This window comes from Ictidomys tridecemlineatus, chromosome 4 (assembly GCF_052094955.1).
Source record: "Ictidomys tridecemlineatus isolate mIctTri1 chromosome 4, mIctTri1.hap1, whole genome shotgun sequence".
Classification (NCBI taxonomy): domain Eukaryota; kingdom Metazoa; phylum Chordata; class Mammalia; order Rodentia; family Sciuridae; genus Ictidomys; species Ictidomys tridecemlineatus.
Window position 1 is genome coordinate 60438556 of NC_135480.1, and position 17794 is coordinate 60456349.

Below are 17794 nucleotides of genomic sequence, written 5' to 3' on the forward strand. Positions count from 1 at the left end.
ATGGAGAGTCTAAATAGAGACAGGCTGTGTTTTAAGGGAGACTAATTTGGTGCTGAAGTGATACCACAAATTAGCCCAAAGGGCAAATTTACTGGCAGAGGAATTGATTATTAATTTTTACTGATTGCTACACATTTATGCACATAGATTTCCAGTTGATGGTCTTTATATTGCCCAATAGAATATATTTACCATTCAAAGCTTCTTTGCTTTTCTACTTGAGTATTTTTGTTTGTTTTTAAATCTCAAGTTATGCTAGGCATGATGTTGCAGGACTGTCATCCCAGCTACTCAGGAAGCTGAGGCAGGAGGATTATAAGTTCAAAGCCAGCCTGGGCAATTTAGCAAAACCCTGTCTCAAAAAGGAATGGGGGTTGGGGTTGTAGCTTAGTGATAGAACACTTGGTTAGCATAATGAAGCACTGGGTTTGATTCTCAGCACCGCATATAAATAAACAAAAAAGTAAAGATCCATCAACAACTTAAAAAAGGGAATGGGGCTGAAACCTATGCAAAGCCCTGAGTTCAATCCCCAGTGCCCCACATCCACACCCAAACAACAAACACCTTGAGTTATGCACCTTTCCAAATTCAGATTTCTTTTTATAAAGGCAATGATGATTCTAGATGTTGCTTTTACACAGGGCTATTTTGAGAGGAATCAAAAGAGCAAAATAAGTATTACTCAGGTCTTATTTTGATTTTTCAAACAAGCTGTGAGCAAATTCCAGTTAGGATTAGGCCAAAGACTTCTGGACTGAGATATTAGGGGATAAGAAAGCAGAGTGGTTCTTCCCTGTGGCCAGGGCTTCAATTAAACTTGGGGCCCTTGAGGACAATGTTATTCAATTGGGAATTCAATCCCCCTCCCTCTATGACTGACCACCTGAGTGAGTGACAGAACACTGCTAGGTTTCTAGCAAAGAATTCTTAACCTGCTTTCTTTGCCAGAGGTGTTTTCAAGAGTGCTGTGATTAGCTTTTAACAGTGTTAAAGACTGTTGAATATGGGCAGTATTTCTTTTTTCAAGTATTATTTCCTTCATATAAAAAGAGTTCTAAATTGAGACAGTGTCTCGCTAAGTTGCTGAGGCTGGCTTCAAACCTACAATCCTCCTGCTTCAGCCTCCTGAGATTCTGGGATTACATGTGTGTGCCACCCAGCCCCAATATTTTTTTAAAATATTTGTTTTTTAGTTGTAGGTAGACATAATATCTTTATTTCATTTTTATGTGGTGCTGAGGTTTGAACCCAGTGCCTCACGTATGCTAAGCAAGCACTCTATCAATGAGCCACAACCCCAGCTCCTAGCCCCATTTTTTAAAAATGTTTTAATTTCTCAAAAATCAAAAGACTGTAACCAGTTTTCCCAAGACTCAACAGAGCTGTGGAATCCAACTTGTTTACATGAATCATAATCTCAGCAGGGTCTACATAATACAGAGAGGGGCTGGGATTGTAGCTTAGTGTTAGAGCACTTGCCTTACACATCTGAGGCACTGGGTTTGATCCTCACACCATATAAAAATAAAGTTATAATAGATAAAATTTAAATCAAGAAGTATACTAAGTCACCCCTCTATCTTCTCTTTTATTTGATAAGAGGTATCATTTGTCTTTTTTGTGGTGCTGGGGATTGAACCCAGGGCCTTGTGCATGCGAGGCAAGTCCTCTACCAACTGAGCTATTTCCCCAGCCATTAGAGATGGGGTCTCATTGAATTGCCATTGCTGAGTCTGGCTTTGAACTTGCAATTCTATCTCAGTCTCCTAAACTGCTGGGATTACAGGCATGCACCACCACCCACAACACCCCCTCCATCTTTTTTTTTTTTTTGGTGGTGGTGCTGAGGATTGAACCCACAGCCTTGTACATTTGAGGCAAGCACTCTACCTACTGAGCTAAATCCCCAGCCCATCCCCTCCAACTTTTTAATGCCCTTTATTTGTTGAAGTAATGGGCATCTGTCCTTTAGAATAGAGGGCTGAGGACTTCACTGTGCCTCTACTGCCCTATTTTTTATAAACTGTTGGTTAGATCTAGAGACTTGATTCCCATTCTTTCCCACTTCTCCCAATACTTCATAGGTGGTGCTGTGTACTAAACTACTTTATCACTTCAAAGGACACATCTGGCTGTCCCACTTTGAAGGTGTTGGTTCAGGTCTTGTCAGCTTGATCATCCCTTATAAATTCCCGTCAACCTTTTTCCTATCAATTGTGGCCAGGATTCCATCATTTCATTATTGTAAATCCTATAACTTTATATGTGTGGTCATCTCATTATTTTCAAATTAGAGATATAATAATGATTTACAATTTTTTTGCCATAATAACTCTTTAAAATTACCCACTTTAGGGGCTGGGATTGTGGCTCAGCAGTAGAGTGCTCGTGTAGCACGTGCGAGGCCCTGGGTTCAATCCTCAGCACCACATGGAAGAGGATAAATAAAATAAAGGTATTGTGTCCAACTACTTCTAAAAATAAAAATTTTTAAGAAGAAATACGTAACATACATTAAAAAGTTTGCATGTGAAAATCTTAATAAGTAAATAAATATTTTTAAAAATCACCTACTTTGGGGGACTGGGGCTTTGGCTCAGCAGCAGCACACTTGCCTGGCATGTGTTAGACACTGGGTTCGAGTCTTAGCACCACGTATAAATAAAATAAAGGTCTATCAACAACTAAAAATATAAAAAAGAAATTAACCAATTTTGGACTATTAACTTTTTTCAATATAACATTTTCACCCCAAAACATACTAAATATAAGAAATATTTCATTTGTTACAGGGACTAATATTTATTTATTGAGTTTTTAATTTGGTTTCTTCCTGGCAAAGAAAACCAAAACCCAGAGAAATCAAGAAATGTGCAGATGATCACACAGCTTATGTGGGAGAGAAAATGGGAACTGAATTCTCAATTTGGTCTAACGAGAAAGTTTATATTCTTATCCTCATACCACTTCTATTGGCTCTGATTGTAGTTGACATTCTACTTCATATATCGTGGTTTTTCATGTTGCTACAAGCCTTCAAAACTTATTTGTTCATTTATTTTTTGGTATTGGGGATCAAACCTAGGGTTTCACATAATGGCAAGTACATGCTTTATCACTGAGAATAGTCTACATACCATTCTCCTATTATGAGTACCTACATTCCTCCCAAATCATTTTGTCATTAAAAGGAATTCTGAAACAAGTTGCATCATGTTGACATAAAGCAGTAATTCTAGAAGGAGGGGCAGGCTCTTCTCCTTTGATATTACCAGAAATCTTAATATGCATCACTCTTCGCTTCCCCATGTCTCTGCTCTCATTTGCTCCTCCTTATTCTGCTCTTAGGAAAGAAGCTTCTAATTTCTCACTATTAAATATAATGTTAGCCATAAGATTTTTTGTTCTTTATTAAGTTGAGGAAGTTCCTCTTTGTTCTGAGTTTGCTGAGAATTTTTAGAATGAAAGGGTATTGGGTATTGTGAGCACTTGCATTTTGAAATGATGTGAAACACATGCAACATCCAGAAGGATATTGGGAAGGTGGATGGATTTAGGGATCATGTAGGAGAGATGACTGGGCTGGAGAAAGCAAGGAATTGACATATCTACAATGTTTGAGTCTAGGCCATGAATGTGATTGCCAGAAAAGTATTTATAGTCGTTGGTCAGTTAATGGGCCAACTTTGACAAAAGCATGTAAAACTGCATGGTAAATACCTGTGAATTTTAAGTGTATGATCCTGAAGCTGTCCTAACTCACACCTTATAACAAATACTATTGGTTGTCTACTACCTTAGGCACTTACCTTGTACTCTCTGGTTATTACATTTAATTCTTCAGCTTTCAAGGTGAGTACCAGTAATCCCATTATCCAGATTGAGAAAACTGATAATATCACCCAGATCAGACAGCTCATAAAGCGGAGAATATAAACTGATATCTGGGTGATATTGTCCCCACACTGTCAGTGTTTGGACATTGTCGGGGAGGAAGGGGACGAAGTCAAACTGCAGGGACTCTGTGAAGAGAATATCGGCTGCATCTCCTGCTCTGCATCCCCTGGCATGGCCTAAGGCTCAGCATGACTCCCACCAGGAGGGGAAAGATTTCATGGCACAAAGCACCTAGCCTCACTGGGAGGAAAGCTACAGGTGGAAAGCAAGAATTCAGGCAATGGTTTCAGAGCTGGAAGAACAATTGCCGTCCATGGGCCCTGGCCTCACACACCCCTAAGACTATGGCTTATGACAACCTTAGAATGTACTCAGTCCTAGGATGGACTGAGCCTGAGTGCTGCTTTACAGAATTTGAATAATTTAGATCCCAACAGCCTGAGGTGTCAGTTTCAATTGCTGTTTCCATGGGCACAGGTGCCCCAACCGTGTAAGCTAATAAAAAGGGCAAGGAGGGAGGGGCCACTATCCTATGCCTCAGAACCCTCAGGGTGATAACATTCCTACTCCTGGTTCTGCTGGGAGATCAACAAACTCACCTAGAGTTCAGGTGCAAAGAACAGAGGACAGAAGTCAGGGGGGACTGAAACAAAAGGAGAAAGGGAGAGAGGAAAGGGGCAGAGAAAGAGCAGAGTCAGGGAGGCAGAGGGACCAAGATGGTTACAGAAGAAAAGGAAATTGAGAGATTAGAAGTAAATAGTTACAGAGCATAGAAAGGGAGAGTGACTTAAGGCCAGAAGAGGTAAGAACCAGCAAAGAAGGAAAAAACAGGTGCCAAGGGCCACACACTAACATAGTAGGGCAGGTATGAATCAGAAGGTCAGATAACTAAAAGGACCACAGAGCTCCCCAGAGGGTAGGTGGACATAAGAGTTCTCAGTCTTTTTCTGATTTTCAGGTACTGTCCACACCATTCTTGCTGGCTGTGCCTGATGCTGTCCTAGGTCTGGCTAGTGACCTGCCCCACCTCTGGCTGTAACAGGGCCATGGAGACCTGGAGTCACCACCTCTGCCTGGGCCTTCTGCTCCTGCTCCTGCTCTCGGCAGGTAGGAAGCTCAGTGAACCAGCCACGGCCTCTCCTGTTATTGCTGCTGTTCCTCTTGCTCCAATGCTCTCTCCACATGGTCTCTCTTTTTCTTTCTCTTCAGTAATTTTTATGCTGAGAACAAGCTCTCAGGCTGGGACTGTGAAGGAAGGGAGTGCTAAAGAGGGTGAAAGGGGACTTGCCTGTCTGGGGTGGGAACAGTGACAGGGAGATCTTCCAGAGACAGAGCTGGAAAAGTCAAAGGACCTTGAATGCCAGATCAGAGCTTTATCTTACAGCCAGTGGGAGCCCTTAAAGGTTTTAAGCAGGTACTGGCCTGGTCAGATTTGCATGTTTAAAAGCTTGATTTACAGGAGGCATGAAGGGTGGTAGGAAAGAGTGAGCTTGAGATAGGAGCAGCAGTGAGGATGCTGCTGCTGCCATAGCTCAGGAGGGAGGAAGTGTCCTGAGATGGAGAGGAGAGAATGGATTCAAGAGATGTCTAGCAGAATTTGGAGGACCTGACAGGATTTGGAGACTGACTGGATTGCAAGTGAAGAAGGAGAGAGAAGATAAAGGCAGGATAATTCCCAGGTTTCCTGAGGTCACTAGGGATGCAGTTTGCTGAGATAGTAAACACAGATAATAAGCAGATTTTAAGGGTTAGGGGTGTAGCTCAGTGGTAGAAAACAACCTTAGAATGTACTAGGCCCTGGATTTGATTCCCAGCACCCCCCCAAAAAAAAGTTTCAGAGCATGGGACAGGAGATGAGACAGGATTGTGAGAATAATGTTTAAATCAGGGAATGAGGAAAATGTCTTAGAAAGGTTAGTGTGAGCTGGGTGCAGTGGTGCATGCCTGTAGTACCTGCTACTCAAGAGGCTGAAGCAGGAGAATCCCACATTTGAGGCTACCTCAGCAACTTTACAAGGCCCTGTCTCAAAATATTTTAAAAGAGGGGAGGCTAGGCCCTGGGTTCAATCCACAGAACAGAGTGGGAAGGGAGACCTAATGTGTTTTACAAAGAGATAATGCTAGGCACAGTGGTATGCACCTATAGTCCCAGCTACCTAGGAGGCTGAGGCAAGAGGATCCTTTGAGCACAGGAGTTGAGACCGAGCAACACAGTGAGACCCTGTCTCAAAACAAGCAAGCAAACAAACAGACCGACCAACCAACCAGTAGCTGACTGCAAAAGAGGGAATGTTCCATATATTGGAAGCTTTGGGAAAAATAGTTGAAATGTAGATGAAGGAGTGGAAAGATTTGAGAGAATAGAGGTATAGGATAATAGAATTCAGAATACCTGGATAACAATTTGGATCCCTGTGGCCTATTTGGGTCCTTCTAGCCTCTGTAGCAAGGCGGGAAGAATCCAGGTCCTTGGGCAGGCAAGAGTGGGGAAGAAATAGTCAGCATTCCTCCAGAGACAGTCCATGGTCTTTATTTAATTCCTCCCTAGAGGCAGGCCAGGGAGGAAAGAGCCATAGCTAAAGGGACAGAGGACAAATATTATAAGGCTATAAAATAGTGAAGCAGATGATAAGGTTCCAGGCAGGGGTGGAGGATGTGAGCAAAGAGCCCCTCGACTAGGGTCATGGATGGACAATCCTTCTAATCAATCCTCCAGAGTGCTTGGGAGCTGAGGGCAGGCTGGCTCACAAGCTGTTCCGTGACCTCTTCGCCAACTACACAAGTGCCCTCAGACCTGTGGCAGACACAGACCAGACTCTGAATGTGACCTTGGAAGTGACATTGTCCCAGATCATCGATATGGTGCGTTATGGTGGTAGTACAGCTGTAGAATGTTATTTGTAACCATGTCAAGGGGACCAAGGGATAAGAGATGGGGATTATTATCCCAACAATTCTTTATCTGCAAGCATTATATTAACAACAATGATAACATCTATTAATTGTGGGGTGCCCACTGTGCCCAACACTTTGCCCATCTGAACTCAATCTCATACCTGAATCTCACCCCATGTAACTGCTGAGGAAAGTGAGGCCAAGGTGACATAGCAAGTACTAGACTGTATATACAAATCATTTTAGTGGGTGCTGACCAGAATCCTGTAGGTGAGTGTGCACAAAGAGGGCAAGATATGTTTATACAGATGTCTACTCCCTACCCCCACAAGGATGAACGGAACCAGGTGCTGACCCTGTACCTGTGGATCCGGCAGGAATGGACGGATGCCTACCTACAATGGGACCCCAATACCTATGGTGGCCTGGATTCCATCCGCATCCCCAGTATTCTTGTGTGGCGTCCAGACATCGTGCTCTATAACAAGTACTGCCTGACTGGGCCCCTCCCCTTTCCTATCCCTTTAGAGAGTTGCCCTTAGTCCTGGGTGTGTATTGATCCCCCTCCCCACCACCTAATCTGGTTGCTATGCTGCCCAGGAAACTCTCCCTGGGACCCATCTAAAATACCAAAAGCTCACAGACCCTCCATGGCGCCCCCATTTTAGGCTGTCCCAAGCCAACTCAGACTGAATGTGTCCTGGGAACCCATTACATGGTTCTGACCAATTATGTCTCTCAAAGAAAGATATCTGTGGTACATTACCTCTCTGGCACCCTCCACTCTGCAAGACCAGCTCGAAGTCTCAGGGATTCCCAGGGCTTTCTCTTCCAGGGGCTAGCTCTCTGACACATTCTTTTATGCCACCTTAATCAGTTCTGTCTCTCCCAAACAATATATGGTATTACATAGCTTTCCCATGGCCCTTTAAAGAGTTTTGAAGATGACACCCAAGGATACTCCCAATGTCACCACCGGTTTTACAAAAGCCTTTTTGTCCTGTCCTGGGCTAGCACTGTGTCCCTTCAGACTCCTTCAGGCACTACCTATTTTAGACCTCCAAAGGTGGAATTTCACTTTACAGCACACTACATCCTCGGTGCTGCCCTGCCCTCTATGAATTAAGGGGCGCTCTTCCGCTGTGGCCACTTTGGTGAGCCTCGTCCCGTTTGCTCGCAGGGCTGACGCACAACCATCGGCATCCGCCAGCACGAATGTGGTTGTGCGGCATGATGGCGCAGTGCGCTGGGATGCCCCGGCCATCACGCGCAGCTCATGCCGCGTAGACGTGTCAGCCTTCCCATTCGACGCTCAGCGCTGCGGACTGACGTTCGGCTCATGGACACATGGTGGGCATCAGCTGGATGTGCGGCCTCGTGGCGCCGCCGCCAGCCTGGCTGACTTCGTGGAAAACGTGGAGTGGCGTGTGCTGGGCATGCCGGCGCGGCGGCGTGTGCTCACCTATGGCTGTTGCTCAGAGCCCTATCCCGATGTGACCTTCACGCTGCTGCTGCGCCGCCGCGCCGCCGCCTATGTGTGCAACCTGCTGCTTCCCTGCGTGCTCATCTCGCTGCTTGCGCCACTCGCCTTCCACCTACCAGCTGATTCGGGAGAGAAGGTGTCACTCGGGGTCACCGTGCTGCTGGCGCTCACCGTCTTCCAGCTGCTCCTGGCTGAGAGTATGCCGCCAGCCGAGAGCGTGCCACTTATCGGTGAGCCTGCCTGGGCGTTGGGAGAGGTGGTCCCCTTCTGGGCTGAGGCTCCTGGGCATCCATAATACAGGGCAGGGGAGCGCTGAGCTCCAGCCCAACCAGGAGCGGATTCAGGGATTGAGGCTGCAGAGTGCCTCTGCTTCAGTGGGAGAGAGTGAGTCATAGGTGCATCCTGCATTTTGAAGTGAGGGGAAAAAAGTAGAAAAGCCCTCACCACTAGGGGCGGGAAGGAGTCTGTCTTGAGGCTTTGATGAAGGAAGATCATATAATAATAGGCAAAATGTATTGTGTGCTCCCTGTGTGCCAGGCATTCTTCTATGTGTTTGACATTTATTAACTTAGGTGAGCATTACCACAGACGTCTGTGGACAACGTCTTGTTGTCCCAGTTGTATAGAGAGGATTGGCATGTAGCCTGAGAGTATGCCCATAACTATATGGGCCTCCACCAGTGTGGAAAACAAGCAGGAGACAGGCAACTTCTGAGGGTGCACTGGGAGGGATGAGGAATGAGGAGAACTGGACTCTTAACTCCTTCGTTTTTCTATTCATTGGGCTTGAAGAGTCCTCAAAACCTTCTGGAGGGCTTCTATTTAGGGGGAGGCAGCTGAGAAACTCATGATCCTGAAGTTCTTTTGGGCCCCAACTGGTTATTTCTTTTACAGGGAAGTACTACATGGCCACTATGACCATGGTCACATTCTCGACAGCACTTACCATCCTTATCATGAATCTGCATTACTGTGGTCCCAGTGCCCGCCCAGTACCAGCCTGGGCTAGGGTCCTCCTGCTAGGACACCTGGCAAGGGGCCTGTGTGTGCGAGAACGAGGGGAACCCTGTGGACAGCCCAGGCCACCGGAGCCAGTCCCCAGCCCCCAGCTGCCTGCTGGCCCCCCAGCAGGGCCTTGCCATGAGCCACATTGTCTGTGTAGGCAGGAAGCCCTATTACACCATGTATCCACCATTGCCAGCACCTTCCGCAGCCACAGGGCTGCCCAGCGCCGCCGTGAAGACTGGAAGCGCCTGGCACGTGTGATGGACCGCTTCTTCCTGGGAATCTTCTTTTCCATGGCTCTGGTCATGAGTCTTCTGGTGCTGGTACAGGCCCTGTGAGGAGCTGGGACGGGGTCCCAGAAAGCATCCATAGCCACAGCAGCCACAGGAAGGATGGCAAAAGCCAGGTGGTTGTTGATCCTCAAATAATCCAGCCTCTCCTTACTGCTGCTAAGAGCCTGGGAAACCCTCTCTTCAGAATCAGTACTGCTGATTTCACAATCTACAAGGAACCCTTGTTGTGTCCATGCCCTGACTAAGGGGGATCCAGATCCTAACACTGCCCTAATTCCTAAAGAAGAACTCCAGGAAGGATCAAGATTGAAGTATAAACTTGGACAAAACTGAATGATCATGCTCAGAGTTAGAGCTCTTAGTGGGGAAAGAGCAGGTGATTACATAAGAAACAGCAGCAGGGTATGGTGATGCACCCCTGTAATCCCAGCAGCTCAGGAGGCTAAGGAAGGAGGATCACACAAGTTTGAGGCAATTAGCGAGACCTGTCTCAAAAATTAAAAAAGGACTGGGAATGTAGCTCAGTGTTAAAATGCCCTGGGTTCAATCCCCAGCTCAGGAAGGAAGGAAGAAGGAAGAGAAGGAAGAGAGTTACTGCATTTCCTGTCTTTATAGGCAGCTGCTGCTTTGGAAACATGGTCGGTCTTGCCTATCACTATCTAGGGCTCAGGGAAAACAATTCGTTGTCTGCTTTCCAGAGCAAGAAGTGAAACAGACATCTGTTCCCAAAGCCTTAACCTATAATAAAGTGTGTGCCTAGTATCTCCTTGATGTCCTGTCTTCCCCTGGTGGTCTATGGTGGGAAGTCAGGGATCCATGTTTTTCTCTAGAGACAGGCACCTCAGGACTCATGAATCACAGCATAAATTAACATCTTTGCTGACAAGAAAACTGGGATTTGACTGGGACTCTCAGAGAGGGCCTAAAGCTCTATTTCTTCTTCTCTCTGAGCTCTGGACTTAGATGCAGTCCATCCAATTCCCACACACTTACATTTGGGGAGCTTGAAAGTGTCCAAAGTAGGGGCAGTGCAGAGACCAGCCTTTCACAGGAATTTGTCCCTTTTTGACTTCCACACAGTTCCAGGCATTATCTCTGTGCCTCAGACTCAGTCCCTATCCTCAGGAATCTCACAATCTGATATAGGAAGCATTCAGGGACCTTTGTGAGCACAGAGGCAGGGCCCATAACCCAGGCAGGTGGCAGAGGTCAGAAAAGGCTTCCTGGAGGAGTGAATTAGAGCTTTCCAGGTAAATATGTGAAACATTTGAATTACACCAGCAAGTCCTATGGCCAAGTGCTTTCCTACCCAGTCAGCCCCCAATAAATTGAAATCTCTTCTATCTCCAAGTGAGTGATTGCCTGTTCTGGAATTCTCCTGCCTCTAGTCAGAGTATCATTCCTAGCACCCTGGTGGAAGATTCAGTCCCTAAATTCTTTATTGTGTCTCCAGGTCTGAGAGGTCTGGAAGCTGTCAGAGAAGGTCCCAGAGCCCTGCAAATGGGTTTACCAGGCATCTTGGCTATACTTAAAGTACACACATGGCCAACATCCTTAGGTTGGCAGAATTCAGGTAAGGCTGCTCAGTGTCTGATGGATCAGAGGAAGCCTGGACTCTCTGGAAGGGACCCCACAACAAGGAACTGGAGCAGCAGCAGAAGGGACCAGACTGTGAAGAGGGAGCCTTGACCCGTAGCTGCAGGGAAAGCAAAGATGGGGAGGGAGAGAGAGATTTAGGAGCAAAGTGAAGACATTATGAAACAAGACGGAGGGGCTGGGATTGTGGCTCAGTGGTAGAATGCTTGCCTAGCTAAGGCACTGGGTTCTATTCTCAGCACCACATATAATAAAGATATTGAATCCATCTACAACTAAAAAAAATATTAAAAAGAAAAAAAAGAAAATGGGCTGAGGGTGTGGCTCAGTGGTAGAGCACTCACCTCGCTCGTGTGAGGCCCTAGGTTCAATCCTCAGCACAGCATAAAAATAAATAAAGGTATTGTGTCCAACTATAACTAAAAAAGAAAAAAGAAACAGGATGGAGAAACTGTCAGAGTGTGCTGGACTGATACACAAAATATAATGGAAGACAGATGAAATGCAAGAATTGAGGGAGTAAGGTAGACATATAGAGATCAGTGAGAGCCCAGGTTCCCCTTCCAGAGGTCTTTAGGTTGAACCCCATGCCTTCTGAAGTCGACAAAAATGTGGTGTGAGGGTGGGATAGAATGAGGGGTAGAGATCTGAATGAGATCTAGTAATGCTAAACTTGGCTCCTCTGCCCATACCTGGTAGGAGACATGCTAGGTAGACTGTGGGGGAAACATCCTAAATTCTTCCAGTGTCTGAAAGTATATCAGAACTTAAAGAAGAGGCCTGCGTTTGTGGCTGGGATGGCCTCTGGTCTTGGCTTTGCCACTTATTCTGTCACCTTAGGCAAGTCGCTTCTGTCTCTGGTCTCACTTTACTATATATAATGAGGTCCATAATCCTGTTCTGCCTCCTTCTAGCAGACTATTGTCTGGTAAGGATAGATGGGATAATGTGTGGGGAAGGTGGGAGTCATCCTGTAGGGTGGTTCAGAGTTTGGTTCTACAGCCCCTTAGGAGCTGTGTGGCAAAGGACTGGTTGCTTCTCTCTGGGCCTTAGTTCTGCTTTCCATAGAATGGGGTGATACTGGAGTATGGTAGGATAATGTTGTGATGCACCTGGAACTCTTAAGTACTACTGTCAGGAGAATGGGGAGAACAAAATGAGACTGGGATCCTCCCTGCCGGTGACTCAGAGAGCCCCCAAGAGAGGAAGGGAGGAAAGACCCACAGCTGGGGGCAGAGGAGTTGCTATTTCTTCTCTAGAAGTAGCCTATTTCCTCAAAGAGAAGTGGTGGCCCAGGAAAGCCCTAGCATAGATAGGTGTTCAAAGGAAGAGAAGAAACCCTGGTGACATCTGGTCTTATTTGCTTATTTACAAATAGGGAAATTGAGGCCCAGAGAAAAACAGGTTGGTCATAGAGAAAATTAAAGTAGAGGCGGGACTAGAATCCAGACTTTCCGAACCCAAGACCAGGCCTTGGCCTTCAAATGTGGATCTGAGCAAGTACTGAATACATTAATAGGGACAGTGGGTTCTGTAGCTGAAGGAAAAGGCCGTCCCTACCCTGAGTCTCTCGGATGCCTGCGGCCCTTACCTGAGTTATCCAGTTGACAGGATCTAGACTTGCACTTCTTGTCTGTAGGAAACAAAGAGCAAAAAAATCAACAAAAGCCTTAGTATCTTTCCAGGTGAAAAGAACCCTCAGGGCTCTGGTGACTCAGCCCTGACTTGCTTAGAAAAGCTGGTCCATTTCCTTCTAGTTCTGCTGGTCCATTTCCCTCTAGCCCAGGATGGGAATTCCCTGGGCTGTTTAACTTGATCCATGAGGCAGTGGGGCCAGAAGGCAGTCATCAAAGCGAGGGCCCCTTCTGGGCGACTTTTGCTCTCATAGCTGTAACTGTGCCTCCTTGCTACACTCACCTCTCTGGCTCCTTGAACCAGCCAAAGGGACTTGTGTTTTGGCCTGTCTTCTCTGTCAGCTCATGTCATTATGCTTCCTGTCCAAATTGGGACCAGAAGCCACAATAGACCATTTTAGCCGTGGTTACAGTTCTGTCCTCTATGAAAACTGAGCCTTGGGCTGGGGCTGTAGCTCAGTAGCAGAGCACTTGTCTACCATGTGTGAGGCACTGGGTTCAATCCTCAGCACCACATAAAGAAGTAAATAAATAAAAATAAAGGCATGTTGTCCATCTACAACTATTTAAAAAGAATAAATAAAACTGAGCCTTGCTCAGCCAGGAACAGCAGTGCACAGCCTCTTCAGAAATTAATGGACCTGTCTTCACCTCATGATTCTGTCTCCAGCCAGACCCAGGATGGGACAGGAGGGGCAATCAACACTTGCCTGACCTAAGCCTGAAGGTGAAACTTTGGGATGTAATGCCAGCTGCTGTCTCGCCCCCTCCCGACCCAGCAGGTGATACAGCACCCAATTCCTATTCTGTATTATAAATATGCTTCTCCTAGAAATGGAAGTTGGGACGTTCACTCATTTTTGGCCGCAGCAGTCTGTGTATTGATTCTGTAGCTGGAAATGAGTTCCTTTCCTGCTGGGAGAAGAGTGTGACCAGGTGTGCCTGCCCCCTCAGATAGCTTATGACCCTGCCTTGGTCAGGGAGCCCTCTTTAGCCTCCCATCAGGCAGGTGGCCATCTGTGGCCTAGATACCTTCAGGGACTAGAAGCATTCCACTTCAGAAACCTGTGTCTTCCTCAATGGGAGGCTGGAGGGACTGTGCCATGACTGCTGCTCTCACTGATGCTTTACTTTTAATATGTATGAAAGTATCCCTGGGACACAGGATGGGGCTCAGTTTTGCCAAAATCCTTTGTAGATGCAGAAGCCCACCTTTCTGCACAGTTTTGACCCTGTGCCCCTCCTCACCTTTGATGTACTCGCAATTGTATGTGCTGCGCTTTCCCAGGGCCCGGAGGTAGATGCGGGCCGGGCCTTGGGCGGGTCGGCTGGCATTGATCACCTGGAAGGTCTCAAACGGTGGAATTAGCACCTCCTCCTCTCCAGGGAAAAAGGAGTAACCCTTGATAGGAGCCCCAAGGCAGGTCCAGATGCCAAAGAAGGTGTCCTCTCCAAACTGCTGGGCTGCAACATTCTGCAGGGATGCGGAGGCAAAGCCCCCTAGTCTTACCGTAGCCCCAGGCCCTGCTGGCCGGAAGCGCAGGCCATGCACCCCTCGGTACACCTGGCGGCACTGGGGCGAACGCTGACCCCTGCCCAGCAGCTGCAAGGCCTCAGTCAACAGGAAGTGGAGTGTCTTGAAGGAGAAGTGATGGAGGTAGTGAGCCCGAGAGCGGCCTGCCTCGCGCACGGCTGCATTGAACTCCTTGTGCAGGGGGCTGTTGGCTGTATAGGCCAAGAGGGCCACCCCATGCTCATCTCGGAAGCCTGGAGGTGGTGGGGGAAGGCGGGTAGGGCTGAGGCCCCACACTGGCCCCCAGGCCTGCCGCTCCTGCCATTGACTGTTTGCCTGTGCCCAGCCGTCTGCATACACTTTATTGGTCTGAAACTCCGTGTGGTTGAGATCTGTAAGGGCAGCCATCATAGCTGCTGCACAGCCAGTGTACTGGTCATCAAAGGAGGCTGGGGCCATGTCTAGGGGTGTTTCTTGAGAGAAGATATCTCGTTGTGTGATGAGGTGGCTGTGGACCTAAATGGGAGGGGGCAGCAAGGACAAGAGGATATGCCCCTGTGAGAATGAGGCCCTTATTACCCAGTTCTCCCTCCATGGGATAAGGCTTGAGAAAGGCATAAAGGGCCCAAGCACCCTGGAGGGGTAGAGGATTTGGAACTGCCGGTTGTAAGCTCCCCAAGACCAGCATTGGGGTTTCCCCCTTAGGCAGAGTGATCCTCAAGGGAAGTGGCATTCCTTCCACCCTCTGTTTCTCCTTCCAGGGTTCAGAAGCTGACAGCCAAGCTCCCTGCTGGGGTGATGGGGACGGTAGAAGATACTGTACCTGAAGTGTGTCCATGAGGCCCATGGACACAAGTAGCAAAGGCATCATGGCAGGAATCTGCATATTGGAGGTGACCCTGGGCAAGTTGCTGTGTCTTTTTCCTCATCTGGAAAATTGCAATGTTAATCTACACAGTTTAATAAATGTTAATTGGCACCTAGTGTGTGCCACTCCCAGTGCTTCGCACAGAGCACCCAAGATATAAATGAAGGTTCAGAATAGAGAGGACTCTTTTTTTTTTAATTCTTTTTTTTTAAGTTGTTGATGGACCTTTATTTTATGTATTTGTATGTGGTGCTGAGAATCGAACCTAGTGCCTCACACTTGCTAGGCAAGCGCCCTACCACTGAGCCACAACCCCAGCCCGAGAGGACTCTTCTTGCTGGAAGGAACATGGGAGACTTCCTGAAGGAGATGACATGTATCTAGGATCAATACAACAGCAAGTTGAGACTTGGTGAGAAAAAGTTGGGGCTTGAAGAGAAAAAGGAGTTTGGGGCAGCAGCAATGGAAAGAGTAAAGGTATCAGAAGGAGGAACTTTGAGGATAAAGAGTGAATAACATGTTATCTAGTCTGGCAGAGCTTGTCGGGGTGGGAATGTTGGGAAGACCAGTCGTGAAGGGACTGGGCTTCACCTCACAAGGGATGTGAGGCCAGAACAGGGGCAGTTCCAGGAGCAGTTAGCAGGTGGGGCCATAGCAGGTTTCTAGGGACAGACAAAGCAGGGCCTGGGGGCGTCCAGAGGTCCTCCACTTTCTCTGCAGATCTCTTGAGCTCTCTTCTCCCAAACCTCAGCTGCTTCCAGTGAGGGACAGATAGAGATCCCTGGTGCTGGGAGAGAGGAGTGTACAGAGGGCATCCACTTCCCCTGGGAAGCAGGATGAACCACAGCTTCCTGCACCCTGAGGGCCCAAAGTGACTGAGAAGAGGGTGTTCCAGCATTGGGTCAGAATCCGACAGGTGGTCTCCAATTCAGGGCTGCTGCTACTGTGCTGCATCTTTCTTCTTCCTCCCTGCCTCTCCCTTTTGGAAGGGATGGTACTCAGGGGCACTCAATCACTGAGCCACATCCCCATCCCTAATTTGTATTTTATTTAGAGACAGGATCTCACTGAGTTGCTTAGCACCTCACTTTTGCTGAGGCTGGCTTTGAACTCGAGACCCTCCTGGTCTCAGCTTTCTGAGCTACCGGGATCACAGGTGTGCACCACCACATCCGGCCTTCCTCTTTTTTATTATTTTATTTCAAAGTAATATGTGCTTGCTGCCAGGGAAGTAAGTATATGAATCACAAAATCCAAGTTCCCTTTCTTCTTTCACTTTCTGCACACATCCTTCCCACTCTTACATACCCCTGCCAGTGGGGAGAGAGAGACCAGTGATAAGGGTATCTTTCAGAACTTTCTCAGAGAATATACAAATAATATATTTAAATGCATATATATATATTTTTTTTTCTATAGACAGCTGGTTTAATTTATTATTTTTATTTTGTGGTATTGTATTGGGGTGCTCTGCCACTGAGCTACATCCCCAGCACTTTTTTTTTTTTTGTACCAAGGATCAAATCCAGGGGCACTTAACCACTGAGCCACATCCCAGCCTTTTTTATTTTTATTTTTTAAATATATTTTTAGTTGTAGATGGACACAATACCTTTAGTTTATAGATTTATTTTTTTATGTGGTGCTGAGGATGGAACCCAGTGCCTCACACATGCTAGGCAAGCACTCTACCATTGAGCCACAACCCCAGCCCCTTATTTTTTATTTTCAGACAGGTTCTTACCAAGTTGCTTAGGACCTTGCTGAGTTGCTGAGGCTGGCTTTGAATTTGTGATCCACCTGCCTCAGCCTCCCAAGTCACTGGGATTACAGGCATGTGCCACTGTGCCCAGCTTATCCCTACCACTTTAAAATTTTTATTTTGAAATAGAATTTCACTAAATTGCTGAGACTGGCCTCAAATTTTTGATCCTCCTGTCTCAGCCTTCCAAGCTGTTGGAATTACAGGTATGCACCACCACCACTAAATTACATCCTAGCCATCCCAGACCTCCCAGCCCATTTCTTTTTTTAAATTTTTTTATGATGCTGGGGATTGAACCCAGGGCCTTGTGCATATGAGGCAAGCACTCTACCAACTGAGCTATGTCCCCAGCCTACCAATTTCATTTTGAGACAGGATTTTGCTAAGTTACCAGGCTGGCCTCAAACAAGCCCCACTTGTTTTGTTTTTGGTTTTTTTGCTTTTTTTTTTCCCTAGTTGTATGTAGACAGATACTTTTATTTTTATTTATTTTTAGTTTTTTGTAGTGCTGAGGATCAAACCCAGTGCCTCACGTCATGCCAGGTGAGTGCTCTATCACTGAGCTACAACCCTAGCCCCTTGTTCTGGTTTTTATTGTCATTTTTTCAGAAAGGAAACATGCTTATGTATGCACATCCTATTACCTCCCACCCCACCGCCGCCAAGAAACAATATATTATGGATTTTCTTTCATGTCAGTATATACATATCTACCTTGTTCATTATAATGACAGCATGGTGTATTTCGTGGTATAGTTAAATCATATGATAGATATTTAAGTATTTTTCCTAATTTTAAAATATTATGCATCATTTATAGTGAACATTCATATATATAAATT

The 17794-nt window shown here is 46.5% G+C and overlaps 2 protein-coding genes across 2 annotated transcripts; one reads left to right on the forward strand and one right to left on the reverse strand.

Moving 5' to 3' along the window:
* Positions 1 to 3: 3 nt before the first annotated feature.
* Positions 4 to 10338, forward strand: Chrna10 (cholinergic receptor nicotinic alpha 10 subunit). Its single transcript, XM_005323138.5, has 5 exons — positions 4 to 5007; positions 6617 to 6762; positions 7128 to 7282; positions 7976 to 8508; positions 9173 to 10338. The coding sequence occupies exons 1-5, from the start codon at positions 4947 to 4949 to the stop codon at positions 9619 to 9621; spliced, it is 1344 nt and encodes a 447-aa protein (XP_005323195.1). The 5' UTR covers positions 4 to 4946; the 3' UTR covers positions 9622 to 10338.
* Positions 6415 to 17083, reverse strand: Art1 (ADP-ribosyltransferase 1). The gene is made up of 4 exons (XM_005323139.5): positions 15143 to 17083; positions 14055 to 14835; positions 12764 to 12805; positions 6415 to 11272 (listed from the first exon to the last, which is right to left on the reverse strand). Exons 1-4 carry the CDS (start codon positions 15203 to 15205, stop codon positions 11175 to 11177), a joined length of 984 nt encoding a protein of 327 aa, XP_005323196.2. The 5' UTR covers positions 15206 to 17083; the 3' UTR covers positions 6415 to 11174.
* Between the last annotated feature and the right edge of the window lie 711 nt (positions 17084 to 17794).

Excerpts from the sequence above, each read along its gene's own strand:
- Art1 (XM_005323139.5), bottom strand. The coding sequence starts at position 15,205 with ATGCAGATTCCTGCCATGATGCCTTTGCTACTTGTGTCCATGGGCCTC. Across the intron at positions 14,836-15,142 it reads GCCTCATGGACACACTTCAG|GTCCACAGCCACCTCATCAC; the intron begins GTACAGTATCTT and ends CCTCCCATTTAG. Across the intron at positions 11,273-12,763 it reads CTGTCAACTGGATAACTCAG|CTACGGGTCAAGGCTCCCTC; the intron begins GTAAGGGCCGCA and ends CTTTCCCTGCAG.
- Chrna10 (XM_005323138.5), top strand. The coding sequence starts at position 4,947 with ATGGAGACCTGGAGTCACCACCTCTGCCTGGGCCTTCTGCTCCTGCTC. Across the intron at positions 5,008-6,616 it reads CCTGCTCCTGCTCTCGGCAG|AGTGCTTGGGAGCTGAGGGC; the intron begins GTAGGAAGCTCA and ends TCAATCCTCCAG. Across the intron at positions 7,283-7,975 it reads GACATCGTGCTCTATAACAA|GGCTGACGCACAACCATCGG; the intron begins GTACTGCCTGAC and ends GTTTGCTCGCAG.